The 26,383-nt window shown below is 51.3% G+C and overlaps 9 protein-coding genes and 1 non-coding gene across 10 annotated transcripts; 6 read left to right on the top strand and 4 right to left on the bottom strand.

Moving 5' to 3' along the window:
- The first annotated feature begins 2 nt into the window (after positions 1 to 2).
- CTHT_0035750 lies at positions 3 to 94 on the top strand. The gene is made up of 2 exons: positions 3 to 38; positions 60 to 94. It is a non-coding gene; the product is annotated as a tRNA-Glu (tRNA).
- Positions 95 to 2,006: 1,912 nt separating this feature from the next.
- Positions 2,007 to 3,068, top strand: CTHT_0035760 (uncharacterized protein; the record flags this gene model as incomplete). Its single annotated transcript, XM_006693942.1, has 3 exons — positions 2,007 to 2,037; positions 2,109 to 2,231; positions 2,434 to 3,068. 3 exons carry the CDS (start codon positions 2,007 to 2,009, stop codon positions 3,066 to 3,068), a joined length of 789 nt encoding a protein of 262 aa, XP_006694005.1.
- Positions 3,069 to 4,684: 1,616 nt separating this feature from the next.
- Positions 4,685 to 5,221, top strand: CTHT_0035770 (uncharacterized protein; the record flags this gene model as incomplete). The annotated part of the gene is made up of 1 exon (XM_006693943.1): positions 4,685 to 5,221. One exon carries the CDS (start codon positions 4,685 to 4,687, stop codon positions 5,219 to 5,221), a length of 537 nt encoding a protein of 178 aa, XP_006694006.1.
- Positions 5,222 to 8,024: 2,803 nt separating this feature from the next.
- Positions 8,025 to 9,188, top strand: CTHT_0035780 (uncharacterized protein; the record flags this gene model as incomplete). Its single annotated transcript, XM_006693944.1, has 2 exons — positions 8,025 to 8,373; positions 8,437 to 9,188. The coding sequence occupies 2 exons, from the start codon at positions 8,025 to 8,027 to the stop codon at positions 9,186 to 9,188; spliced, it is 1,101 nt and encodes a 366-aa protein (XP_006694007.1).
- A 1,035-nt stretch (positions 9,189 to 10,223) lies between these two features.
- Positions 10,224 to 12,752, bottom strand: CTHT_0035790 (transcription factor iiib-like protein; the record flags this gene model as incomplete). Its single annotated transcript, XM_006693945.1, has 1 exon — positions 10,224 to 12,752. The coding sequence occupies one exon, from the start codon at positions 12,750 to 12,752 to the stop codon at positions 10,224 to 10,226; it is 2,529 nt and encodes an 842-aa protein (XP_006694008.1).
- Positions 12,753 to 13,761: 1,009 nt separating this feature from the next.
- Positions 13,762 to 14,495, top strand: CTHT_0035800 (uncharacterized protein; the record flags this gene model as incomplete). Its single annotated transcript, XM_006693946.1, has 2 exons — positions 13,762 to 13,846; positions 13,957 to 14,495. The coding sequence occupies 2 exons, from the start codon at positions 13,762 to 13,764 to the stop codon at positions 14,493 to 14,495; spliced, it is 624 nt and encodes a 207-aa protein (XP_006694009.1).
- Positions 14,496 to 15,840: 1,345 nt separating this feature from the next.
- On the bottom strand, positions 15,841 to 16,833 carry CTHT_0035810 (uncharacterized protein; the record flags this gene model as incomplete). The annotated part of the gene is made up of 1 exon (XM_006693947.1): positions 15,841 to 16,833. The coding sequence occupies one exon, from the start codon at positions 16,831 to 16,833 to the stop codon at positions 15,841 to 15,843; it is 993 nt and encodes a 330-aa protein (XP_006694010.1).
- Positions 16,834 to 18,622: 1,789 nt separating this feature from the next.
- Positions 18,623 to 19,773, bottom strand: CTHT_0035820 (uncharacterized protein; the record flags this gene model as incomplete). The annotated part of the gene is made up of 4 exons (XM_006693948.1): positions 18,623 to 18,784; positions 18,839 to 18,847; positions 19,069 to 19,398; positions 19,459 to 19,773. The coding sequence occupies 4 exons, from the start codon at positions 19,771 to 19,773 to the stop codon at positions 18,623 to 18,625; spliced, it is 816 nt and encodes a 271-aa protein (XP_006694011.1).
- An 895-nt stretch (positions 19,774 to 20,668) lies between these two features.
- On the top strand, positions 20,669 to 23,018 carry CTHT_0035830 (uncharacterized protein; the record flags this gene model as incomplete). The annotated part of the gene is made up of 6 exons (XM_006693949.1): positions 20,669 to 20,749; positions 20,805 to 21,019; positions 21,079 to 21,180; positions 21,235 to 21,330; positions 22,302 to 22,356; positions 22,416 to 23,018. 6 exons carry the CDS (start codon positions 20,669 to 20,671, stop codon positions 23,016 to 23,018), a joined length of 1,152 nt encoding a protein of 383 aa, XP_006694012.1.
- A 1,232-nt stretch (positions 23,019 to 24,250) lies between these two features.
- CTHT_0035840 (uncharacterized protein) lies at positions 24,251 to 25,273 on the bottom strand (the record flags this gene model as incomplete). Its single annotated transcript, XM_006693950.1, has 1 exon — positions 24,251 to 25,273. One exon carries the CDS (start codon positions 25,271 to 25,273, stop codon positions 24,251 to 24,253), a length of 1,023 nt encoding a protein of 340 aa, XP_006694013.1.
- Positions 25,274 to 26,383: the final 1,110 nt, after the last annotated feature.

The following is a 26,383-nucleotide window of genomic DNA, read 5'->3' on the forward strand; positions in this document are numbered from 1 at the left end:
CATCGGGTGTGGTGTAGCGGTAACATCGTTGACTCTCACTGCTAAGCAGTGACTGCTTCCTCAACAGCCCCGGGTTCGACTCCCGGCATCCGAGTCAATTTTTTCCATTTCTTTCCTCCCTTGGCCATGGATCAACAATGCCAAGACTTTTTGAGCTGCTACCGTCCTGTGTTGGCTCCACTTGTCCCTTGCTCCCTCAGTAAGCGATCAGTCAAGTGGCTGGACAAAAAAGCCGTGCGCTCTGGCCAACTGCCGCACCTTTTCTCATGGTTGCACTAGGGGGACGTAGGGCTGAAAAAGCCCCTGGAATGGAAACTGATGTGGCTCCTTGCGTGCCAGATTACTCACGTCTTTGTTGCTTGGCTAAAACGTCTTATTTTCCAGTGACTAGTACCACGAGTGTTTCACACACATACCAAAAAGAGCCAAGATCGCCAGGGCTGCATCGGCATCAAAGGAGTCGCTGAGAGGTGGGCTCATACAGCCAGGTACCTTGATTGTTGGTGAGCAGCATCAACGATCTGTTGTGCAACGCAGAGCCTTTAATTGGATGCTGCTCTAGGACGGCTCCAGCCTTCACCACATGCTTTTTGGCCCCCAACCGTCAAGTTCATCTGATCGCATCGTGGCGCTTCCTCGGCCCGCTGTCACCGTCCTCATCCAGCGATCCCAGCAGCATCGTGACGCAGCATCGCTTCCGCATTTTGGTTCCCAGGAACAGCCGCGGGTCCATGGCTTTTTGCAGCGCACAGCTTCCTCTTGACTTCATCGGATCAATGATAAACGATAATCACTGCCTAAACTGTTTCCTCAGTACCAATGCAGTATCTTCCCCTGCCTCACGGCGCCTCTTGGTGCGGTGAGGGCATTTCGCTAAACACCCTGCTGAACCTTGTGTGAGCCTGCGAAGTGAGCCAGATAGGCAATCAGGATGTGAATGCTGCTGCATGAGAGATTATGCTGAATTCTGCGCGTGTAGTGTGTACTTACCATAGATCCTCTGCCGCTTTCGCCTACGTATTGGCACCCAACGGGTGAGTCAGCACTACACTGGACACGCCAAAGCAGCTCCATAACGAGCCAAGGCGGCTAGTATTGGATTGTCGTCCCTCTCTTTGGTTGGAGTCCAGATCCGGTCGGCAGGCCCCCTTTCTGGTCAGAAAGAAGGTTCCAACCTGAGACGCTGGCATCACCATGTTTGCGGAGCGTCTTATCAGCGTCAAAAAGAGGAGCGCCAGGGTTGTGTTCGCGACGAAGTAACAACACATACCTCTGCAAGGGAAATTCAAGCTTTTTGTGCCAGATAGGAAGCCTAGCCCGCGCCGAGACCCCAAACAGCTCAACAAAGTTGCTGGAGCCGTTGCTCGTTACTTTTACGCCACGCCCGCGCCTCGGTCTCCCGTAAGAACAATGTAACGCCAAAGTCTGACAAGCAACTGGGAGCATGCCATCACAGTCGATATAGGGCTGGGTAGACGTCCGAGCGATGTGTACCCTACATACATAAACTATATGTCTACCGTTCCAATAGATCATTCCGTGGGGTCGTTTGACCCCCTCCTCTGTTGATAATTGGTGTACCTTTCCCCCCCCCCCTTTTAGCCTGTTGGCTGTCCGCAAGGCGCTCCCGCTCCTTCACACTTTTGAGTCAGAACATAATTAGCAATCCTTCTGGACGCTTTCATGCGTCCGTCGAGGTCTAAATTGAACAAAGCACGTCCATACGCCCTTGCTGAAGCGTCTCCTAAGAAGAAGTTGAGATTGAAAAGGGGGCGGGGGATTAGAATCTTTGCTTTATTCCGATCACCGTCGGCGACGCCTGCTGTACCACCTTCTTTCTCGAGACACCTCACGTCCTCGAAAATTTCATTCTTTCTTCTTGTTTACTCTATTTAATACGCATAATTCGAGGACGGCTTCCCCTTCCACGTCTATAGGCGCTTTGTCGCAGTATCGGCGCACTTGATTCTTGGTCTGCGGATTCTCGACAACAGACAATCGCGATAATGGTAGCCCGATCGCTTGCAGGCCTCCTCAGTAAGCCTATGAAGCCTGCCTTGAGATAAATGAGTTGCTTCTGATTCAGGACTTACTGACTCTTCCAACAGCACTTTTCCTTCCCTTCACTGCACAAGCTGTTCCTATTGGGAATTCAACCATCGAGGCAAGAGCATTGGGCAATGGTGTGCCTCTTCGCATAATACCGCTCGGCGCGTCGATTGTCTACGGCCGTATGTAAGCCCATGTTTCCCATTCATACTGACCTTCTTCTTTTTTTTTTTTTGTATCTATCAGCTGCCGTAAGAGTGCTCAGTAAGCGCACATGTCTCCTTTGTGTTGATCGAGCCCTGGCATAGTCCCTGGAATATCCAAGACATTGTCTTTGTCCTTTTTCCTATCCCAGTACCGCAGCTGACACAGTTCATTGCACAGAGGCCTCGACTGATGGCAATGGATTTCGCGCTCATTTGCGCGCAAGCCTTACTGGCCCAAGAGGGAACCTTGTGAACATGGTTGGTTCGCGCAAATCGGGCACCATGCTCGACAACGACGTCGAGGGCTGGCCAGGGTTTCGAGTTGACCAAGTCCACGTCAAGGCGACGAGCCCGAACGGCGGGCCTGTGGCACGATTCAAACCAAATGTAATCCTGATTAACGCCGGCACCAATGACGCGCTTCAGTCTCACTCGCTCAACGACATTGGTCGGCGTATGGAATCAATGCTAATTGACCTCTGGAACCGGTCACCACGCGCTGTGATACTGCTCAGCACGCTCATTATCAACCGGAAGCCGGAGATTGAGCGCAATGTGATTACGATCAATGCCCAGTACCGCACTCTTGCTCGGAGATTGCGTCGTGAGGGCCGGCACATCGTGCTTGTTGAGATGCACTGCGACCCCAACGCGCCCACCGCCCACGACATGGCTGATACCATTCACCCCAATGATAGCGGGTACAAGAAGATGGCGGACTTGTGGTATCGCGGGATGCTTGAGGCCTCTGGGAGAGGGTGGCTGCAGCCGCCAGAAACAGTAGAGGGGCTTCCGGATGATGGAACTGCGTGAAAGAAGCAGGATGTGTTTGACCCCTGGAATATATTTTCAAGCATGTGTGCGATATGTAATGTGGAGCATACCGGGCTGTACTGGGTTTTAAGGTTCTGCGGTTGCTTATGCCATGCGTTCTTTTTCTCCATGATACCACGGCTTTAGATGGAACATTGTATAGAGAGGATATCTATAGGTACAGGAATATTCACGAGTTTTAGCATGTTATTACATGCACTTCACATGCTCTGTGATTCCTTTCATTATTATACAAGACGGGAAAACAATAGATAGGGAGTACAAGGGACTTGTGAGCCGAAACTATGAACTCAGCTTAGCCACTGGCACCAATCTCTTGCCCCTCGGGTAGAGTATACCATTGTAATATCACACTCGGCATGCAAGAACAGCCGACATTTTGAGGCTGCCACACGATCGATATGTCTGACATGTAGGGGAAGCTTGATACATCATATATGGCGACGAAGTGGGGCTGAGACGCCCCTTACATGGAACTCTTGGGGCGTGCTCGTGAGAATCCTGACCCCACTCAGCGACCAATCCGATGACCCACCCGACCAACTGAACCGAACAGAATCGAGATCATGCCCCGATCATCGGAGCCGGCATTGCTGGTGGCTCCCAGCCGGCCGATCCCGAAGACTCCAGTCCCACATGCCCTTTTCGTCAGCCAAGTTCCCGTGATGACCGGTCATTCTGATCCGATCTGAGTGGAGAACGGTCGAGTGCCAAACACGCACTGCACACTGGTCCCGTGTCAATGCAAAACATTGAAAGGACTCATTGAAGCTGTTGTGAAAAGGTCATCTTTACACTTGACAATGATCAGAAATGCTGGTCACCGTGGCAAACAGAGACATTGAAGAAGAGATCGGACGATTGCAGTTTTAGAATGCACAGTTGCATGTTGAATGCTTCAAGAATAACAGTCACATTTGTCCAGGTGCACTGCATGCCATAATGGCATGTGCAGTTTGCCCTTCACCTCATGTTGTTGGCATAGCCAGTCTCTAATTTGAGTCGGGATGCAAAGGGGGAAGTCCGTCATATGGTCATCTCCCCCGCTCCCCCTATCCCGGAACCCTATGACTCTCCTTAGGGATATAACCCTGAACTTTTTTTTCCTTATCGCTTACTGAGAACAAAAAAAGACAATATGTCTAATGGTATTTTGCTGCAATTTTTACCTTGAAGCAGGCAAACTAGCGGCTTGGGGTATTATGTATGTTACCATATCTGTTAAAAGAGAGTTCCAGGTTCTCTTCGGAGTAATACTTCGGAGTTGCCCCTCCCATACATCACCATGCATGGTGGCTTATTTACGCTGTTTGAGATGGTTTAATATAGCCTTGTTTTCGGGTCTTCAAGAGCTTTGACCTATAAATGTCGAGCAATGTAGCCTGTCACCTATATACCTCCTTCAACTTGTAACTAAGTCTTTGTTGAAGGTCCTTGTATCCAGAACGCGGTCGACACCGACACATGACATCTGCTCCCCCTCGAAGAATGACTTGAATGCTCAGCACATTAGGAACCTTGCCCAAAAGTTCTAGTCTGGTCCTTCCAATTGCAACAGTACATTTCACATTGTCGGAGTCAAACACTCCAACACCATGAGTCAACAGCCCATCAACCCCCTACCCCACCAACTACACCCGCCTTCCCAGATCGATATCAACCCTTCCCTCCCGACAAATGCTGAACAGAGAAAAGCTCCTTCCGGTGAACTAGCATTGGCCTTCCCAGTCCCAACAACCTGGCTGTGCGGAAACTGCGATACAACACACCCCGTCCTGTCCCTGCTAACCCAACCACACACAGAATGTACGTGTGGTACTCCCAGTCTGCGTGCCGTCTACGACCAGACCGGCCGCCTCTACCTCTACTGGCGTGACGACCCTACCGTTGCAGACTTGAGGCAAATGGAGCAGGTTAGGATCGCAAGGGAGAGGATGGTCACAGCTGGCGCCGGGATTTGGCTTCAAGAGAAGCATGACGGGACACCCAGTATGGCGATGCCTTCACCGCAAGAAACGTCCGAGGCGCACTCACTAGTTTGGAGGATTGAGAAAAGGCTCGGTAGTTGGCTCAAGGATGGCTCACGGTTTGTGCATGAGTGGGAAGGGAGGATCAGACATCAGCCCTCGTAAGTTCTAGTCCATGTTCCATCCTTTTGCCAGTCTTCATCCATTCTCCAATGTGCGTGGTTTTTGAGCAAAGCATAATGAGAGCTCTTCGTTGGCTAACACCTCAGCAGTCAGTTTAGCCTTTCAAGCGATGGTTCAACAACTATTTCCCTCGATAGTTCCTAGGGCTGATCAAATGAGCGTGATGACTTTCTTCTATCACTCTATGTGCGACTAACGAAGTGAAGACTTATTCACTTATGAAGTCGTAACATCGACCTTTGTGTCGCAGAGATCTCGACGTTAGCTGAGACTTTGAGGCATACCACATAGATTACAGACTTTCTCTGTAACCATGACAGCTGATCTGTTTTAATGTAATACAAGTCCTCCTCTATTTCCGTATAGATTATGCCTTGTACTTTCCGTTAGTATTGTGATCAAAAAAAAAACAGGTTAACGGTCCCCTTGCAGCCTGCTGGGTACCTACTCAACTTTGTGTGCAAAGAGTCTACCGGCTCTCAGTAAGGTGTCATCCATGTCAATCGCATCTCGCATCTTGCTGTAGGCATCCCTTATTATCTACTGACTCTCATTGGCATTGCAGCTCTGGTTGCACAATGTTGATTAAAAGCACCATGTCGGCGGCTGTTATCTTCGCGAGCGACTCCAACCTCGTTTCGCTCTCGGGAGAATAGGTAAACTTCCTTTACCTCCACTTCTAGCGCCTGGAGCTTCGAAACATTGACAGCATGCTTCAAAATGGACAATCGCCCTTTCTTACTAGCTCTTCACTGCGTGAATAAGGCCTTCAGAAACATCTTTACGCCATTCCGCTGCCGCCCCTTCAAGGTCACCGGGTACAAATCGGGACTTCCTGCATTTAGAGCTGCCGGATACACCTCGTTCGTTCGGAAGTTTACAGTCATTTTCAGCCCTTTTGAAAACATGTATAACAAGAAATATGATAGGCTGATGCGGACAGTAGCAGCAGAGATGGCATTTCTCGGGATTCTGACGTATGTCTCCTTCACACAACCACCGCCTCACATGTTGCAATCAGGCTGATCTATAACTTAGACCAACGGGATAGCGAATGTCTCTCCTGTCTGAGAGACCCTTCGCAGTATGCAAAACCACTGCAAAAAGCTCAAGGTTCTGCACATCGACTTTGCTGAATGGTTAGACGCCAAGCACACTCACTGGACTCGTATACAGATGATAGTGAAAATTAAAATGGAGTGCCGATAGAAACGGCCTGTGGACAAGCCAACCATCTCTGTCTTCCGCGGCCTTCAGGCGCTGATATTGACTGGTTTTTACTGCAATATCGACTGGCGGGTCGAGGAGATTGAAACAGTCCTCTTGATGTCAGCCAACCTCCGATACCTGCACATATCCATCTCTATGGCGACAGTGAGGCGTTATTTAGCCGAAGGCAGCATGAAATTTCTCTATATCTTCACCCTTTGTCATCGATATGAGAAGATACTTCCTGCACCGCTCAAGCTTCGATCATTGGTACTTCGGGACGGGGTTATTTCCCGGACTGTCAGGACCGCATCTTGGCTATTCAATCTAGAATACTTAGAAGAGATTTGACCTTTATAATGAGATACTGCATTTCTCGCGCGCATTCTTGCCAACTTGGACCTTCACCCTGGCTTATACGATCTCAACCGCAGGGTATGACGGCAATCTTCTCTATTTTCTTATTACCATGCTCAATCCATCAACATGCCCACGGCTACGTCGTCTAAACGCTTTTGAGCTGCGAAAAAAAGTTCTGGAACGCCATAGCAATTTCTCTAGGCCACGGCATGCTGCATCACTAACCATCTCGTTCAAAGAACACCCCTATCGGAACTTTGCTTCTGCTTCTACATCCCGACGGCCGATGGATCTTAGAAATCTCGTTTAACTGGCAATCTTCGGCGCACATCATTCCAAATAATTTCAGTAACTCATTGGGAGGGCCCGCTATACACATATCCCGCAAGTTTGACTGCGTGCCAGCCCTTTGGGATAAATTCTTCAGCTCGGCCTCGCCGCGCCTGAGGAATCTGACACAGTTAATAGAGATCAACGGGAGGGTACACCACTTCAAAAAGCGTGCTAGACAGGATGGGGAAGAAAAATATTGTACGATGGCCAGAGAGTCTGTTGCCACGCTTGCGATATATAAGAGTCTTTGGATACACTTGGAGGGTTGGGCGGAGGAAGGTAAGGAACGACCATGAGGCCATAGTTTAGACACTGTAACTGGAGTTACTGAGCGAGGAAGATGCTGCAAGAACGATAAGGAGTGTAAAGCTGTTTAACAAAACCATTTGGAGGATGCAGTTTGAGTACGTGAAACAAAACCCCCTTAGCGAAGGGTTTGTAGTTGTTCATGCCCTGCTTAAATGCAGGACAGCACAAGGAAAGGGGGAATGGATACCAAAGGATGAGGTTTTTTACATGTTATTAGGTAGTAGATAACCGGTGTAATTTGGAAGGCTTTAGCTGAAGAGACCTCATAGATTCTCCGCGGTCGTTAGACATCATGGAGCACACTGGGCCACTCAGGCTCTGAAATTCTTGTAGCTTTTCGACAGGCTTCGGATGGCTTCACATCTTTTATTTGACCACTTTGGTTCACAGAGCGAACGGCAAGAGAGGAAGGCGACACTGAAATTGCTTCACATGTCTCGACGTGGCATCAACCACTCAAAAGTCCGGGGATTCCAGCAAATCCATGGCCATTTAGACTCCGGTATCTCATCGTTAACAATCCAACTAGATAAATCTTCAGGACGTTCGAGCTGTAAATCATAAAATAAAAAAAATGGTCACACTACAGCAGATGCGAGACTCGAATGCCCAAATCGAGCGTCTCCCGCCTGGCCTAGTTGCTGTCTTCGTGGGCGCCACGCGCGGCCTCGGAGAGGCGACGATGAAACAATTCGCACGACATGCAAAACAACCTCGTATATATTTCATTGGCCGCAATTGCTGGGCAGGAAACAAGATTGCGAGAGAGCTCGAGCAACTTAATCCTAGCGGACAGTATCTGTACATACGTGCCGATGTCAGCCTGCTTCGGGTGGTTGACAAAGTCTGTTTGGAAATCCGGCGGAGGGAGAATGCAGTCAACCTGCTGTTTCTCAACACGAGTACGATGCAAGACAAAACGAGTAAGTCAAGAAAACTTATTTCCTCCAAAGCTCTAACCCGAGGACCGCTGACTTCAACAACAGAAACAGATGAAGGCCTCCCCTACCAACTCGCCGTCATGTATTTCTCCCGCCTGCGCTTCATCACCAACCTTTCATCCCTCCTATACTCCGCAACGGGACTGCGGCGCGTCGTTTCCATCTTCGCCGGCGCCAGAGAAGGCTGGGTCTACCGCTCGCACTGGGCCGACGAGGGCCGAGAGCTCCACATGTCCTCTTCTCCTTGCTCACTGCACGCTATTCCCCACTACAGCTCCTTGATGACACTGGCCCTTGAAGCATGCGCGAAGCGCGCGGCGGATGAGCACCTCCGCGCCGGGCTGGGCAATGGCTTGGTTTCGTTTGTGCATACAGACCCGGGAGAGATACCAAAGAATTACTGGAGCGATATCCCGGGGGTGAGGGCGACGGTCTTGAGGATGATATGTCGCACCGTGATGTGGGTGATGAAAAATGATTTGAAGCTGCCGATGGAGGAGGCGGGGGAGAGGCAGTTGTTTTTCGCCACGAGCAGAAGGTTTGCGCCGAAGGAGGGCAGTAAAGATGAGCATGAGGGCGATGGGGTACCCTTGGTTGAGGGAGTGACTGTGGCGAAGGGGACGGATGGGATCATTGGCAGCGGGGTGTACTCTGTTGATGTTGAAGGAGAGACGTCGGAGAGGACCGTGTCGGAGTTGAGTGAATTGAAGAGGGGACGTTTTGCTCCACTAGTGTGGGAACAGGTTGAACGAGAGTTTGTGGCTATCACGGGAGGTACTTTCGACATGAACACCTGAGTTAGCTTCTTTAGGGGTGCTAGATAGGACGGAGGGGGAAGGTCTATGTTCGGTTGTGGAAAAGGGTCGTCGATGTTGAACATACCAGGATTGCATGACACAAGATTGACCAGAGGAGTATAGAATAGCTAGTAAGATCCTCTGATTTGCATTCGAGTGTTTCATGTCGGTGTCTAAGACTGGGTATCTATGCTCCATGCCGAGGGTTAGCATGGCATGACTCGGCAGAGTAAACGTGATAAGCGACGGTTGCTGTGGCAATGGTAAGGGGAAAGTCAACAATCGAGATGATCCCGCCCCTGGTCGATCGTAGATGCCGCTCGCCATGTTACGTGGATATCATTGATTTGGTGAAATGCAGGTCGCCCTGAAGGGGATGGTGAATGGAGCAGGGAGGGACCTAAGTCGTCTCCATAAGAGCTCTCCTCTTGGGAAGGGGCTTTGTGGACGAGGTCGAGACCTGTGCTCTCAACAACCAGCAGGCCGCCCTGACCTGATACCGCTCGCTTGGTGCAGCGGTTAGGTGTAGCGACTCAACACCAACTACAAGCAGGCTGGGAGCCCGTGCGTGGTATGGCAACCTGCCAGCCTGCTTGCAGGGGTCGCGAGTGGACAGGTTTCGACCCTGACTGCGACCTTTAACGCTAATCTTGTGAGAGTTTTATTATGAGGCAGCAAGGCTTCGGGCAAAATCAAAGGACGGTAGTGAGTGGTGCGAAACGACTGAGGCCTTCCTTGCACTAATCACTCATCAGACGGCAGAAAGTAGTAACATGTGACCTTAGATTTCTACTTATTTCCGAGACACCTACCGGTCTCTATAGAGCAGCACAACAAGAGACTGCAACGCTGTGGTTGCCCACGATCCTGCGTCTACACGAATAGGAGCTACCTGGGTATCGAGTTATGTCACGCTAACCGCCCGAAATGCCGATGTCTTGAATGCCGTTGTCCAAGCCCTAAACTCCCCGTTTTGGTTATGCAATGGCAGACCCCTTCAAATAAGATCTCTGCGTGCCTGTCATTTCACCGTACTCATTCATCATCGCCACCGAACGGATCAAAGTCCTCCATGTATCCATCCTCTTCGTAGTCTTCTTCACCACCATAACCGTCGTCATTGTTATCATAGTCATCCTCGTCACCATCTTCTTCCTGGCTTTCGTTGGCCAGACTGGCAAGGGCCTTGACGGCCGCCTCGGAAGCCGACGCAGCCTTTGTCGTAGATGTGGTCTGGCTAGTGACTGACGATGCCCTGTTCCCATTCTTGTGGGACCCTTCTCTGTGGTCTCCAGCATCGCTGGTTGCGGAGCTGCCACGGGCACTGTGATCGCCATTGGTACTAGTCGCCCCAGACTTACTGCCCAGACTGCCCTTAGGGTCGAAGAGGTTACCCATGCGCGAGTAATCAAGCTTGGAACTGATTGCGCGAGTGCGCAGCATGTTCTGAGCCGCCTCAAGCGCAGAGCCTGCGGGTGCCGTCTGGCCCTCACCAATGCGGGGCTTCTTGGCGCGATTACGCTTCGGCTTCGGCGGGCCGTTCTGCGCCATCTTGGCCTCGAATATCTTCTGCTGCATTTTGCGCATGTAATCTTTGTTGTGATTGGCCCAAATCATCTCTTTGATCATGACGTCCTTCTCGTCCAACTTGCAATATATAACCTCCGGGTCATCCGCGAATTCATCCTCGTGAATGATCGGGTCATCAGAGACCTTAGACGGGGGTGTGAATCGGGGATCCCAGGGTTGTTCAGGGTTTTGCTGGGGTTGATTCGTGGTTGCCGTGACGGTAGTAGAGGAATTGGTCTTGTTCGCAGCGTTTTTAGCTGACTCCAGCCCTTGGCGCGCCGCCTTCTCTCTCTCGCGACGCTGTTCGATGTCCCTGGCGACTTGCTCTGAGGCACCAATGAGGGCAGGATCATTCAAATGGCCCTGCATCTCTTTTTCCAGGTTGTTCTCATCCAACTCCCATTCTTCATCGATGCGCAAAGTGGGTTTCTGCTTGCGCGTCCTCTTACCACCTGCTCTGGTTTCATTCGTTGCTCCCTGGCTGCCATCCCCGGGGGTATTCCTAGGCTTGATCTTGATGTTCACTCCAGGGACATGAATGCCCTGCGCGGCTGCCATCGCCATCTCACTGCTTGGGTCCAGTTCTTCTTCCTCCGACTCCTCATCGGATTCCTCGGCCCCAGAGCCATAGGCCTTGGCCAAATCTTCCAATTGATCCTCAGGGTTCTCGATGGCTGCACCTACAAGAGCGAGCTCCTCCTCACTCAAGGGGTTCACACCAGCCTCAGAAGAGCCATGGTTCAGCGATGCTTGGGGAGGTGATGTGGCCTGGGTGCTTGACTCGGTGCCGGTAGATGAAACTTGGTCCTGGCCCGTCTTCTGACGCTTGGCTGCATTCTCGTCTATGGCTCCGTTAGAGGAAGCAGTTGACGCGGCCTTACGTTTTCTGGTGCGCTTGGGATGCTTCTCCTGCCACTCCTTGGACTGTTTGTACACGAACGGGGGGTCGTGTGACGTCTCGGGGAGCTTGTCAGACTCGTGGAATTCCTGGACTGTCATTTGAGCAGACGGAACATTGGCGAACTCTTCCATACGCTCCTGAAGCGTGGCCATGGTAACTTTGGCGATGTAAACCACCTCCCTAACTGTGCGGCGGTAGTTGTGGGCACGAGCGGCCATGATGAGAGCTGCGCCACAGATACCAGCAGGCCGACGACCGTGAGTGATATTGTCATGGCGCATACGTTGCGCGATGCGGATGGCCGACATGGCCACTTTGTTAGTATCGTGCAGGAACTCAAGCTTGCTGGCAAAACGGAAAATAAGGTCTTCAATGATGACTGGCTTTGAGCCTTCCTTGACATCCGGAAGCAAGGCAAGCAGCTCTTTGTAGCTACGACCCAGAAGGAAGACATCGGTCTTGATGATGTCGGCAAAGTCGATGAGCATGACCTTGTTGTTCTCCTCCTTGCGGCAGGTTGCATAGAGACAGATAGCCGCCACAGTGTTCTTGCGACGACCCTGGATGAAGTTACTGTTGGCAGCAACCTTGTAAAGCTGGAAGGCCTTTTCAGTAACGTGAGGAGGGATCTGGAGCTGATAGGCGAACTGAGTCATAAGCTGCTTAGCCTCCCTAAGACTGCGTTCACGAGCCTCGCTGGCGCCAGCACCAGCGACACGACGGAAGGCCAGACCACCTCCACTGGGGCGAATGGCACCTTGGTCAGCGGCGACATGGGTACCATGGACCACAGAAGCACCGTTGGCAGTTTCTCCAAAAGTGACTTCAGCGACGATGTTGCTCTCGTAGACGACGTAACCGCAGTTCTGGCAGGCTCCGTCCCTGACATCAGATTTGGTACAGTTGGGGTTTTTGCACTGAGGACGGTTGGATGCCGCAGGAGCGGCAGGGGTGCTGCTAGATGCCGTCGAGGCTACGGAACTCTCGCGGTTGCGCTCCTCATGGAGAATAATGCGGCGGACGGCATTCGGTTTCTTCGACTTGGGTTTCGAGCCGGCGCCACCGCCGACGCGTATCTTCACGGGCGAAGACATGGTTGGCCTCGCAATTCCTTTTAAAAAAAAAAGGGATCATGTAAAAACAGGGGTGCGATTAAGTAAACTCCCCAAAGGAAGCAAAGCAGTTGAGCGGGAAGTAGAATAACCGAAGTAACGGCCGAGTCGTGCCCCACCAAACTGTTTGCTACGGCTCCGCCGTTAACGATGTGAAGGCAGAGTATTGTCGGCGGGAAGGGCGGTTTCGGCCTGCCTCTATTCGACGGGCACAGAGCAGACTTGGTGATGTTGCGTCAAAAGAAAGGGTGTTATTCCATTGGCGGAAGGATGACCTAGCCAAGACTGGGTGCGAGATACCGCAGCGAGATACTGGCGGCGATGTTTGACGTCGGTCGCGTCTGTGGGGTTGTTGGAATTGTGCGAAAATTGTGTCTGGATAGCCGAGCGGGGTGGGTGGGAACAGCACAAAAACTGGGTGCGAGGACGCCCAGACCACCCGGATGAGTCAGCGCCCTTCAAAGGCAGAGAAAGGCCAGAGTTCGAGTTCCGATGGGATGCCAAAATTTTGGGCAACGGCCAAAAAAAAAAAAGCTGGTCCCGCCTGGGAATCCGGAGGCTCGGTTTTACCGAGCTTTTCCCGGATAGCCAATTGTTGGCACGCGGCAACTTGGATTAACGGGCCGGCAGCCGTTCCAGGGGTCAGCTGCTCCTCTGTTCAAGATGGACTTTCATCAACCACCTTCTTCTTCAGTCCATCATTAACATGTCAATGACGGAATCTTTATTGACGTAGGTATCTCGTTGATGACACTAGGTAGCAGTTATAGTAGCACCAAGCTCGCAATAAGCTTCTGGCGAGCGGAATTGGCCGTTTAGGGAAGTATAAAATGGGTTATCTTTACTCAGCCAACCAAATGTCTCTTCAGTCTTTTTTTTTTTTACACTATGATCTCGGAAATCTCACTCAAATCTCATCTCGAGCATCTCTGAGAGCTTTCCTGTCAGGCCTTGTACCCTCGTGCTCTTTTGCCGTACCGAAGCAACCGTCATGGCTTCCAGCACGACATTCTCTATCAAAGCTGCCCCGGGGACTGACATCTGGCGCAAGCCCCCTTCTACAGATGTCTTCAATGGTCCGTCTAACTTAAGCCACTGATTCTTGCGCATACTTCTCTACCCATACGCTACACATGCCAACTATTCATCTTGAACCTTCTTATACATCACAGCTAACACCCCACAGCACCAACCTCCATACCTCCCCAAAACCAGACCTCCTCATCCCCCCTCCGCACCAAAGGCCCCCTCCCCTCCTTCCTCTCCGCTCGTCTCTCCTTCATCGGCTCCTGGAAGTACCAATACGACCAAGGCGGTCTTCTCCTGAGCTTCCGTCGAGCCAACTTTCCCACTACCCCAACCAAGCACGTAGGCCCTGAAAAATGGATCAAGACCGGCGTCGAGTTATACAACGGCCGTCCTCGCCTCAGCACCGTGGCATGCGACGCCTGGGCTGACTGGAGCGTGGCTGATTTGCCAGGGAACCAAGGGGATTGGGCGACGGTGTTGGTGGAGAGGGATACAGATGTCAGTGGGACGTCGCTGTGGGTGTACCGGATCGATGGGGAGACCGGGGAGAAGGTACCGTTGCGGGAGGTATGCTGGGTGTTTGGGGATGGAGACGAGTGGGAGGTCGAAGTGGCTTGTATGGCGGCGAGGCCGGGAGATGTGGGAGGGGAGTTGGCGGTTGAGTTTAGGGACTTTGAGGTGACATGGAAGGAGTAAAGGGGGCAATATGAGGTCCACGTCCGTTTTACCTTACCTTCTGTTGGACGGCTTTGTGCAATTAAGTATGTGAAGGCACATCATGTCACGATGGAGAGTTGGTCGATGTTTTAGAGGTGGCCGAATCTTGTCTTTTTATTGTATTTTCATGCCATTACCTAGACCTCCATGAGGCATGGAACCAAGCAGGGAGTCAAGAGGTTGGTAATTCTTGGAAGACCAGGATTTTCCAGCCAGCTTGACTCAGAGATGTGTCTATCGTCATCAGTCATTACAGAAAGTGAATGCTTGACTCATGCGATGATGTTTCCAAGCAACCATGCAGACATTATCTTGCCATATCCAATCATGATCATCCGGATTGTCGTTTCTCGAAGAACAAAAGAAAAGCGTATGCAGCCAAGCGCATTTGAGAATTGAGTGGCGCTGCAAAAAAAAAAAAAAAGCAATGAAGAAGGGAAGGATTATCCAACCAGCAAACCCAAACATGACTTTTTTTTCTGCCTTTTTCTCTCTTTTTGCCTTGTCATACCATCTTCCACTGCTCTTGTTGGCCCAATCTGAGTAGCGAGTCGATATCGAAGCTCATTTACCTAAACGCCAGGGAAGAACTAAATGCTGAGCCAGTTACTGTCTCAAAAAAAAAAAAAATAGAAGGATAGTAGGCAAAAAAAAAAAGTCAGCATAAGAGAACACAATCCATGATTGGTGAGATTGGGAAGTGCGGTCAACGGCGTATGTTTTCTTTGCCTCTAGCACCGAGACTGCAGCGGACAAGCAACTAAACCACTTCCTGATCCCAGACTTTCCTTTCCTCCTGAGCTGACCTTTTCTTGCAGCATTCGACCAGCGAACATTCTAACCAATCTGATGTGCAATCTGAAAAAAGTCCCAAAATGCCAGGATTCCCATAGAAAAGCCCAAAACCAGTCCAGCATCTCAAAGGGTATCGCAAAACGGGAAACATCAAGCAAAGAAAAATAACTCTGGGACAGAGGAGGGGAAGCGGGTTGTGAGCGTTTTCTCATGCACATCCTCGCATCATGGATCGACATTAGGACCCCTCTCGCTCCCAAACAAAGATTGCTCAAAAACTTGGTCGGCCAACCTCAGAAGAAGAGAAGATAGAAAATCTCCCCAATCGGTGTGCCAATCTGAGGTATGAGATCCGTCGGGGAGCTAGGACGAGAGAAAACAAAGATCCAGGAAACGCCGGATGCTGAAGAGTACACAAAGATGCAGCCCTGCTCACACCCCATCTCCTTGCTTGATTGGGGTTACATTCCCGAATACTCTACACCTGCAGATAACCAGAAAACCCATAAGTCACCACTTTCCCAACCCTTCAGACTGTCTTCGGAGTGCGAATATTGCTCGCCTCGATGACGTCATCCAGGTGGTTGCACATGGCAACAAACAGGTCGAAGAAGAGCTTGCCGCTTCCCGGTCCATACACGTCGCTACCGCACTTTTCCATCTCGGCCTGCATGGTGCCGCTGCGCTTGAAGGTCTTGCGGCACCGGATGATGAGCGCCAGGTAATGGGCGCGCAGGCAGCTGTCCGAGTCGGGGGTGTTGGCGTAGCAGTACTGGGCGCTGCGCAGCACGGTGCCTACGTCGATGCCCGTGTGCAGCCCTTGTTTGCGCAGCGCCAGCTTCTGGAGCTCCTCCAGCCCATAACGCCCCGCGGCACAGTAGATGACGGTGTCGCGGAGGATGTGCTGGCCGACGCTCGTTACATAGATGGTCGACTGGACAGCGGGAGGGATCTTGGGGGATTGGCCTGCGCGGCCACCTCCGAATTTAAGTGTATCGGGAAGCGTCGGGGAATCTTGGACGGCGGCCCGACGCGAGAGCGAATCCTCGAGCTCCCAAGAGTTGCGGTGCTTGTTGTGCACCAAGCGGGGGTAGTAGTCGCCCTTGTAGAGGTACTCGAGGATGGCGCTGAAGACCTCCGGCTCCTCATCGGGGAGCGCGATCCTCCGGTTCTGCGCATCCGCAATGGGCCCGCGCAGGATCCTGTCGAAGAAAGGAGCCTGGCACAGCACATTCTGATGCGCCGCAAACAGCCGTGCCTCGGGGCCCACCACCATGGTGATGATGGGAGAGGGGGCAAGGTCCTTCTCGCTGATCTTCGCCTGGGACGACGATGGACGAGAAGTGTCCTCGCCAGTTAGCGACCGCTGCAGTTTCGACACTTTCTGCTGATCCCGTGCGCGCTCTTTCCTCATCAGCCTTGTAGACTTGTCGACTCGGTGCTGTGAATCTATCGCTGTCGAGACAGCCTCCCGCTGGGAGCTGTTTCCGTCGCGGGACCTGAGCGAACGCTTGCTGAACATGGCGACTGCTATGCAGCTTATCGACAACGATGACGGTATGTTGATCGGAGGTAGATGAGATGTGTTTGTTTGGAGAGAGGGGTCAATGCACGGGGTGGTAGACACGGCAGCAGATTAAAGATGGGACAAGATTTAGATGCTGCTACCGCTACCGGATATCGAGTCGGGGGAGATGCAGAAAGTGACGAAAAGAAACGAAGGACTGGAGCAGGAGGGAGGAGAAGGAGTGAAAAAAAAAAAGGAGACACACAAAAAGGACCGTCGGGGCCCGGGAAGGGTTATCCCAAAGACAAAAGACCCTGAGACAACACCTAAACACAGCTTTGCGACCCTTGACTTTTGTGATGAAAGGGAAAGGGGAAAGGAAAGGGAGGAAGAGATGTTGGTGTGGGGGTGGCAGGGTCTATTTATACAGATGCCGGCGTCAACCAGCCGTTCAGACTGCACTATGTGTCGACGTGCAGCAAGGTGGAGAGGCAACCAAAAACAGTGTTTGGCTGGTTTGCTTGGTAGGGTAATACAGATTACCACGAATCACAGAGTGCACAAACCGCCAGAGGATGGCAAAGACGTCGGCAGGGCGGAGATTACAGCTGCAAAGATAAGTGGCAGCATGTACAGCCGGCAACCCTAGTAAGCGCCGGCATCGTCATTGGGTACATGTAGCTCAGGAGGGAATGAGGCGGGACGGCTTGTTGCTTGACTGTTCTTGGGTAAGGCTGTCCATTTCCCTGGTGTAGACTGACTGGTGAATTGCTGTTGGTGTCAACCATGATCAATGGAGGCTGGAGAGTGGTGCCTGGATGTGAATTTAGCGTGACAGGGTGATACTCGAGAGTGAATTAGGAACCATGAGAATGTGCTGGTCACTTCAAGAGGCTGTACGGATGCATAACAGCATCAGAGAGACGCTACCTGCGCGACTTCTCGCCGAAGATGGGGGCTGAGAAAAAGAAAAGGAATTGGTCAGAATGCCTCCTATAACGGCGAATCACCTCAAACCGAGTCTCTCTAGCCGCTGTCCACCTTCCAACAGCGCACGTGCACAAACGATGCCACACATACCTACTAGAAGTATCATGGACACAGCCTCACAGAAACTTCGAGTTCAAGGAAAAGCCTCATGAATTGAACAGCGAAGCAGGATGTAGTCTGGCTGAACTTACCTAGCCTGATACCCAAAGAACAAAAGTGTATGTATGCATCATTGTATCGGGGTCATATCCTTGCCAAGATTACATTCCCCACAGCGGGGTCGCCCAAGCAAGTCTACACCACCCGCGGTATTGGTACTCCGGGGACTGTCCAGTGGAGCAGCGCGGCAAACGCATGCGCTCCGTGCAATAGGTCCCACATCTCCAAGGAGATGAGCCGGGCAGCTCTGGATGATGGATCACACTGTAAGGGAGTGGTTCAGCACAAATCAAAATGCATCAAAAACCTCACAACTTTTTTTGTTAGAGAACTCTCTGTAAAGAGATCAAGTAAGCTCGGGCTAATAGGCTGCTTGTTTGTTTAAAGGAGGTGGCCGTATTGGGTCCGTTGATCTTTGTCCAGCATCCTCGGCTGCGAGTGCTACTAACCATATATCCACTCGGGTATAACCGAAAAGCTTCTAAAAAGACTAAGATCCTAACTTTCAGCTCTTATCAGTGAGAAAAGTCCAATAATCAAGTTAAATATAATGATAACGTTTTGACAAGTAATACCCCAAACGGTCCCAGGCTCGCACCAGCATGTTCATCTCGCAACTGCCCACCTAGCTTGCGAACTTCAACCGAGCTCATCGTTAGTTGCGCCGCTCAGGGCTCCGCTCAGGCTTCAGCAGACTGATCTCCATTCTGGCCATCTTCAACATCAGAATCGTCAGTCTGGCAGCCGAGTCCTCCTTGATAGACTTGTTCGATGAGCTTCTCTTTAAAGACATGAAGCCCATAGGTAAGGCCAAATACTTTGTGCAAAAGTCAGCATTCCGCCCACTCTTCATTCTCTTTGCTGTACGTACCGGCCAGGCCTATTCCGATGAATCCAGCACTGTATGCAGCAACAAGTGACCGTTTCCCAAGCACACCCGAATCCATCCAGCGGTAGGGATACTGGCCGGTCACGAGACTGCCGAAGGATGCCCAACCAAGGTAGCTACCTAGCAATACTGCAACTGCGGCAGCATGACTTGGAACCGACTACAGGCAATTAGTCAATAACGTCCCAGTCCAGTGTTGGCCGTCAACGCACCTCATGACGCTTGACATCATTGAGCACGAGGGTGTCAATGGCCGACAGCAATGCTGGCACATAATACAAGTTGATCACATAAAAGCCACGAAGCCATTCTTCATCCAGAGGCATCGATACGGTCTCACCGCCATCACCTCCTGCCAAGTACATGATGGCGTTGAGGTAGCTGGAGACTTGGACGGCAGTGTAGAGTAGACTAAGATAGAAGTCGGCGTATGGGCTTGAGCCTTTTGAGGGGGCAATCTTGGCCAAAACTGCGGCCTCCCACACATTATGGCGACCTTTGCGAAAATGACGACGGATACGCTGCTTCAAAAAGTTCCAGCCCTAGAAACAAGGTCAATGAGTGGGCAACCAGCATTGCAAGCCATGCAAGGGGCCACTCACAAAAGCGAGAAGGGCAAGGAACCAGTTCCAGGTGTATGTCGCCGTCGAAAAATCGAAGAGTGAAGCCCAAGGAGAGCCGTTCTCAGTCGCGGAGTGCGACTTGATCTTGTAGTAAACCAGGACTGGCGTGACAGCTGTGAGGTAGGCTAGGATAAGACCCCGAGAAAACACCAATTTCCCATGGGTCAGCCATCCCCACGATGAACGTGTTAAGCGGTCAATTATGTTGAGCAAATCCTTGAGCAAAGGATATTCCGGACCCAATGATGGGTTATGGCTATGAGCCAGCAGCGGAGTTCGTTCTTGAGAAGGCATATTGGACAGACCGTCAGTCTCGTGTCCGACTGAAGAAGAGTAGAGTAGCGAAAAGAGCTATTCTCAAGATCCAAATTTCCGAGATGGACCCTGGAAATTACTACAAGGTTTGACTTTGGAGAAAAGAGGAAGAAACACTGCATGGAAAAAGTAGTAGACTGGTCTACAACTTGAAGTCTTGTAGACGTGGCTGCCCATCTTTGGACACGTTTCCCCCAAGGAAAGGGCTGTGCTGTTTATTGATTGTTGAAGCAGAAACTAAGTAAGTGCATGCTGATTGATGAGTGATGAGGGTGGACAACCGTGGAGGATCTGCACATCTGGGAAAGAGGAGATGGCAGCCTTGGAACTCGAGATTCTTCGTCCTGGACCTAAACCAAGCCCAAATAATTTTCCACAGGTGAGAGGGAGGGGAATGAGGGTTATAAGATAGTATACGTGGCTTAGAATTGGTCAAGTCGGCCTAAGTTGTGATTCTCAGAGAGAAGCATGTTTTCTATCAAAAGTGCTGTTAGCAGTCTTAACAGGAAGCAACTTTATCCCCACAAGATTCAGGGGGAGAGAAGATGCCGGTGCTGTCATGCTTGATCTTCGCGTCCAAGATCTTGGCTTCCCAAGGATGACCTTGGCGCTGCCTGGGCTTTCAGAGCCCTGCCAAGCTGAAGGGCCAAGTGAACACCGTTGGGCCCACTTTTCCGGTCTCCGGGCCAATTGCCCGCTGTCAATTCAACACGGTGGTCACTGGCGACAACTGCGCTCAAGCTTGGCTACCCAGCTGCGAGCTCCTAAACTTGACAGATTTTGACGACAACATCCGCGACTCAACACCAGCTCTTCTTCGGTTCACAAAAGGCTACTTAAATTCTGGTGGCAGATATCCTCTCAAGCATCCAGGATGCTGTCAACGATAGGAAACCCACGGCAGGCTGCAACGCAGCTCCTTAACTTTGCCTTAATCCTTTCGACGGCCTTCATGGTAAGCATTTAGTCAGATTAGTTTATTTTCGCCTTGTCGCTGACTCTAGCTATAGATGTGGAAAGGCCTGTCTGTCATTACCGACTCTCCATCGCCCATTGTCGTCGTTCTCTCCGGCAGCATGGAGCCCGCGTTTCAGCGCGGTGACCTACTCTTCTTGTGGAACCGCAACATCTTTTCCGAGACGAACGTGGGCGAGATTGTGGTATACAATGTGAAGGGGAAGGATATTCCAATTGTGCATCGGGTGGTTAGAAAGTTTGGCACAGGGTTCGTTCTGCGTCTGCCCGTCAACATTGCATCGAATTTGAGCTGACAGGGGTCTTTAGACCGGATGCAAAGCTTCTCACCAAGGGCGACAACAATGCAGCAGATGACACCGAGCTCTACGCTCGTGGACAAGACTATCTGACTAGGAAAGACATCGTTGGGTACGTTTTCCTCACAAAGATTGAGCTTTCCACGGCGCTAACTGTGGCTTGTAGGAGTGTCGTGGGCTATGTCCCGTTTGTGGGATACGTCACTATCATGCTGTCCGAGCACCCATGGCTCAAGACAGTAATGCTAGGATTGATGGGTTTGTTAGTTGTCTTACAGCGCGAATAGATATTCACCGTCCACTCTTGTCAACTGCTCTATAGAATCGCTTTGAAATGGCAGATGCTACACCGTTATTGAACCTTCCAACCCCTCCCCTATCCTGTTGCATCGTCGCGCTGCCAACCACTCTACAAGCAGACCAAGCAGCGTGGCCATGTATTTTGTGCTTTGGATCAATATTGCTTCCATCTTGAACCTCATACCCGACTGGGAGGAGGACAATCCTTTAACCATTCTTTTCTGTGGCTTGTCTTAGAGAAAGGACTAGCCGATACAACATTAACATTGTTCACCACATGGCCTTTCGTAAGCATGACCTTGCAATGTTCGTGTTGGACCTCTCAGCAACAGAAGTCTGCTTGATGATTCGTTTGCTTACCAGGAGCTCGGCTGCTTTTGGTCCGTCAACCGGGGTTGTCACCTCTTGGCGGTGTCGCCAATACTTTTGCTCAGCCACAGCGACGGTCTCCTTGACATGACACTCAAAGCAACGAGCCTACATTGAATACTCCGCAGATATAACATCTCACTTGAATCGTTATCTGCTCAGTACATCTGCCTTCTGTTCTCGTGCTTGCTTGTTAGCTGCTTCTCGTCGATCGTTTTCATACTGTTGAAGTCATTCGCTCAGCCGATCACATCCTGTATCCACCGATTGAGGGAGTTAGGCGAGGATGGATGTTGATAAACTCACAGCATCTGGCGCAAAACTGTCTGGGATAACAAGCAGCCAAAAAGACGAAATTCCCAGCGTTCTCATGAAGTCCTGGGGTGACCGACAAGTCCAAATGGCTACGGGCAACACGCCATTCGAACCATTACTCTTCGAACGTCCAACTTATGAGCGATGGAATAAGACCAAATTGGCTCTAGGTACCTTGTTGTTGATATCTTCTATCGTCATTCTCGTCATCGCTACCACTATCCAAAGACTGAACTCCCCGTACTCTAGGGGGGAGAGTACGTGGAATCCTACGGAACTGATTCTTGGTCTGTCGGGCACACCGGTACGGGAAAATAGTTTTCGATAGTATCCATTCAAGCCAAATGACTAATCATGTTATAGGCTTTACTTGCTATGCTGATGACATTGATCGACTACTCCGTTATGTGGAGGTCGAAGCTCCGAAAAGCCGCTAACCCAGGAGTTGGCATCGCCATTCATCTCCTTACCTGGTTTATCGACTCCTTTGCGATCTGGATTGTCAGCTCTTACACCGATACTTGGTGTGATGAAGAGGGATGCATCTATCACTATCCAATCAAGAATACCCACAAGCTCGGTGCTCGCAGTATCCTCTACCTGAAAGTTCTTCTGGCCTTCGATTGCCTCTTGGGCGCCATTTCCTTCATCCTTTTTGTCGGTTGTTGTGTCGAAACACACCTTGTCAATAAGGCCAAGGACAGGCACAGGAAGACTCCACTGTTGGTATATGTGCCGTGCTCAGACTCGGGGTTCGTACAAGGGCCTAATTTTTGGCAAGTCAAATCGGCTGTTGACAATGGCCCTATTCGTCTTCAGCCCGCACTGATTTACGGATGGGGCATCATGAAGGAGGCCTCCAACTCGGCTCAACAGAAGGGCTCGCAACAGGCCATCCCGGGGGTGTTGTATGGTTATCCTGAGCCTGTTGCTCCTCCCGCTTTAAAGGGCAATAACGCTTTGTAAGAGTCCTCACGTATTACTTCATCATCTTCCTTGACATGGAACCAAGACCATGATTAGAAACAACCTCGCCTGCTACCGATCCCAGAGTTTAAACACGACAACAGCATCGCAATCCAACCGACTCACATCCTGAACCCTCTCTCCCAATGCTCTATACCCGTGACAGCGGTCTAGGAACCAGTCAACAGGGCTGGAGGCTTGACAGAGCACGGAACCATGTATCCAATCGTACGGTTTCCATGTTTGGAGCGGCACATCTCTCTCCTCCCGCATTCTGATAAGCTCAAGCATCTTAGGTGCTTACTATCACTCGGTTAACTATCCCTGAGCAAGCTCCTCAGTTGATCCCTAGACGCAGCGTCAGGAGACTTTCCCATCAAGTCAGGCAATCATCAGACAGTTAAGGCCAATGGATGTATGTTTTTTGAGTTCTACTCTTGGAGGGGTTTGGACAGGGAGATCGAGCCTGACCCACGGTTAGCAAATCAATAGTCTGCAGGTATGGGGAACCTACAAGGCCGAAGGCAAGTTAGTTGTCTGAAATAACAAAGCGCAGCGTATCAATAATGATGGGGCTCGGCAGCATTGGAAATGTATGCTAGCTGGCTTTCTGGATGGGATTTACTACCTAATCACATAGGCAAATGCCTTTGCTAGAAACATAATAATGGTGGACATAATGTGAAGAACAGAGAGGTAAGATCATGCTGTGAAAATGAAGCTGCCCCTCTGATTCTGAACTCGAGAGCCGTGGAACGCTAGAGAGACCGGAGAAACATGGCAGAGTATACAATGTCGAACTATGTACAAGGGAACTCGGGGAACAAAAAAATTTCACAGAAACATAACCCATAAAGATGAACATAATGCGAAAAAAAATAAATCAATAGATAGATAAATAAACATGAACGGCCTCCGAGTCTTGATTTCACTTGAACCGCCCCAACCATGCCGAATGATACCTAAGCCCCTCCCATGATGTGCCATGAGCCGTAATCCAGGAATGAGTTACGCAGTCCCTTCAGGCCGTAACCCAACCAAATAAGAGAATCAGGTCATCAAAATCGAGGGATCCTCCCAAAGATATCCTGAACCGCACAATTGAAACCATTGTGAATGGATGAAGTGAATCGTCCCCGTCATGGTCAAGTCATTTGCTGTCCAATGTTTTCAACTACCCTACCCCATCTCATTCTTCCCAGTCATATCCCCAAACTAAAAGTTCTCCCCCATCACCTCCTCAAGCCACCCTGAACCTGCGAAACCGGGCTCGGATACCCCGAAACCTGAACCGTCATCTGCCCCGCCTGTCCCTGAACCTGCAAACCAGCATGATGAGCCCCCGGCGTCGGCGGCGGCGGTCCCGGCACAGCAGCGTGATGACCCTGCATGGCAGCTGCTGCAGCATGCGCCTCCTGCTCCCGTCGCCTGTGTTCCTCCCACAAGAGCTCCAGCTCGCGACGCTCGGCCATGAGCCGGCGATGCTCGCGCTCCAGCGCCTGGATATACAGGCGCGCGCGGTCCAATACTTCGGCCTTGCTCACGCGGCGGTCGCAGCCCTTTTCTACAAGGGCGCCGACGCCGCTTGGCGTTTTGGCTGTGCAGCTGGTACTGTTGTTGGTACTGTTGCTAGCATCGCCGCTGGTGGTGGCGGGGTAATTGTTGCTGGGCAGCCGACCGTGGCCGTTGAGGTGGTGATGAACATGGGGGTTGCGCGATGTTCCAAGGACTTCGGAGAGGGGAGGGAGGACTGTGGCGTTGGAGGTCGGGGTAGGGGGCATGCCAGGGGTGCGGTGATGGTAAGTGAAGGATGGCTTGATGCCATCTCGGGTAGTCGTGCTGGGGAGAATGTCAAGCAGCCTCTTGAACTGGGAGTTGAGGCGCTGGCGGTAGTGCTGCTCGACTAGGTTATGGCGGGTACGTGAGTGAGAATGGGGACGAGATGACTTGGTAGTTTTATTGTTTGTCGTGGATGTTGGCGCCTTGTTGTCCTCCCCTGGAGAGCGTTCGGGGCTCTCTGAAGAGGATGTTGCTGATGAGGGCTTGTTGGTCGTCCATGTCTCCTCTTGCTGCTCCTTTTGGCTAGAGCTAGATAGCTTCTGATCGGCTTTTCTCCTCTTCTTGTTCTTGCTGCCCCCATCTGACGCATGGCGACGCTTCCTCGACTTTCCCACCTCATAGTCTGAGTCCTGGGAGTCGTAGTCGGTAGAGAGAGGCGTGCTGCTTCTGCTTTCTTCGCTCTCTCTGTCACTCATGATTCAGGGGGTTGTGTGTGTTTGTATGGGTGTATGAAGGTTGATGGATCAAATCAGGACTGAACCAAATATTCAGATATTCTGGAAGGATGTGATATGTTTTGTTTTTTCTCAGCTTGAAACTGGACTCGACCGCTGACGCGCTTGACTGACGTTCGAACTAACTGGCTGACTGACTGGGCTGGGAAGAGCTGAGTCTCAAACCAACGCCGTGGCGTATCCGCGTCACATCGAGGCTCGTAGCAATGCGGCTAGGAACAGAACGCAGGCAATAAAAGAACTTCGCGCGCGCCTAAGACAACATGCACCGCTCTGGACTCAGCCACAAATGACAATATCAGAAGCCGATAGCGTGGTCCGAGTCTGTCATTTCTCTGATGTTCTGGGGAAGAGGTGGGCCAACTCCAGCGCGAACAATGGGACACCCGTCTACGTGGAGCACCACATGGCAAATAGCATAGTGAACGCCTGCCGTATTCATCAGCTGAGTATCCTGACCGAGGATCCAAGATGTTCTGGGCATGCTCGGCCGTACATTCCGGTCCCGTGATTCTGATTCGACCGGCTGGAGAAGGATCACGCCACTTACCTGAGCCGGTTGCTCATACCCACGCGCTTTGCCTGCCCGTTGATGGGGGTTGGAGGCCATTATGTGCTTTCTCGGTCGGCTCTATGATAATCTTGCTGGCTATTAAAGACCCTTACTGAAATCTCAGGGTGGGGATATTGAAGATTCGAGCTGGACCAAGCGCTCTCTGGTCGCGGCCAAAGCCAGTGATGGCAGCCCGGGGGCATTCCGTCAGTCTGGGGCCTGATGAAAGAAACATGGGCATGGGCCGTTGGTCGAAACATCTGGGGAAGCCAGACACGTGCAGGGGAGCAAGGGAGCTAGGTATTGACAAGATGCAACGCGTGATACACGAAAACCGTACAATGCTGTCACTAACCAGGGGCGGGCCGGACATGGGGAATAGAGATCATCATGGGGAAGTTTTTGTGTGGGTGGATGGCAGGGCAGTGTAAAGATGGATGTTTGGGATGGTGTACAAGTAGATGCGGAGTCGTGTAAGTGAAGCTGCGTGTACGGATTAAGCGTGTAAGCGCCCCCCT

This window comes from Thermochaetoides thermophila (genome assembly GCF_000221225.1).
Source record: "Thermochaetoides thermophila DSM 1495 unplaced genomic scaffold scf7180000011816, whole genome shotgun sequence".
NCBI classification, from domain to species: Eukaryota; Fungi; Ascomycota; class Sordariomycetes; order Sordariales; family Chaetomiaceae; genus Thermochaetoides; species Thermochaetoides thermophila.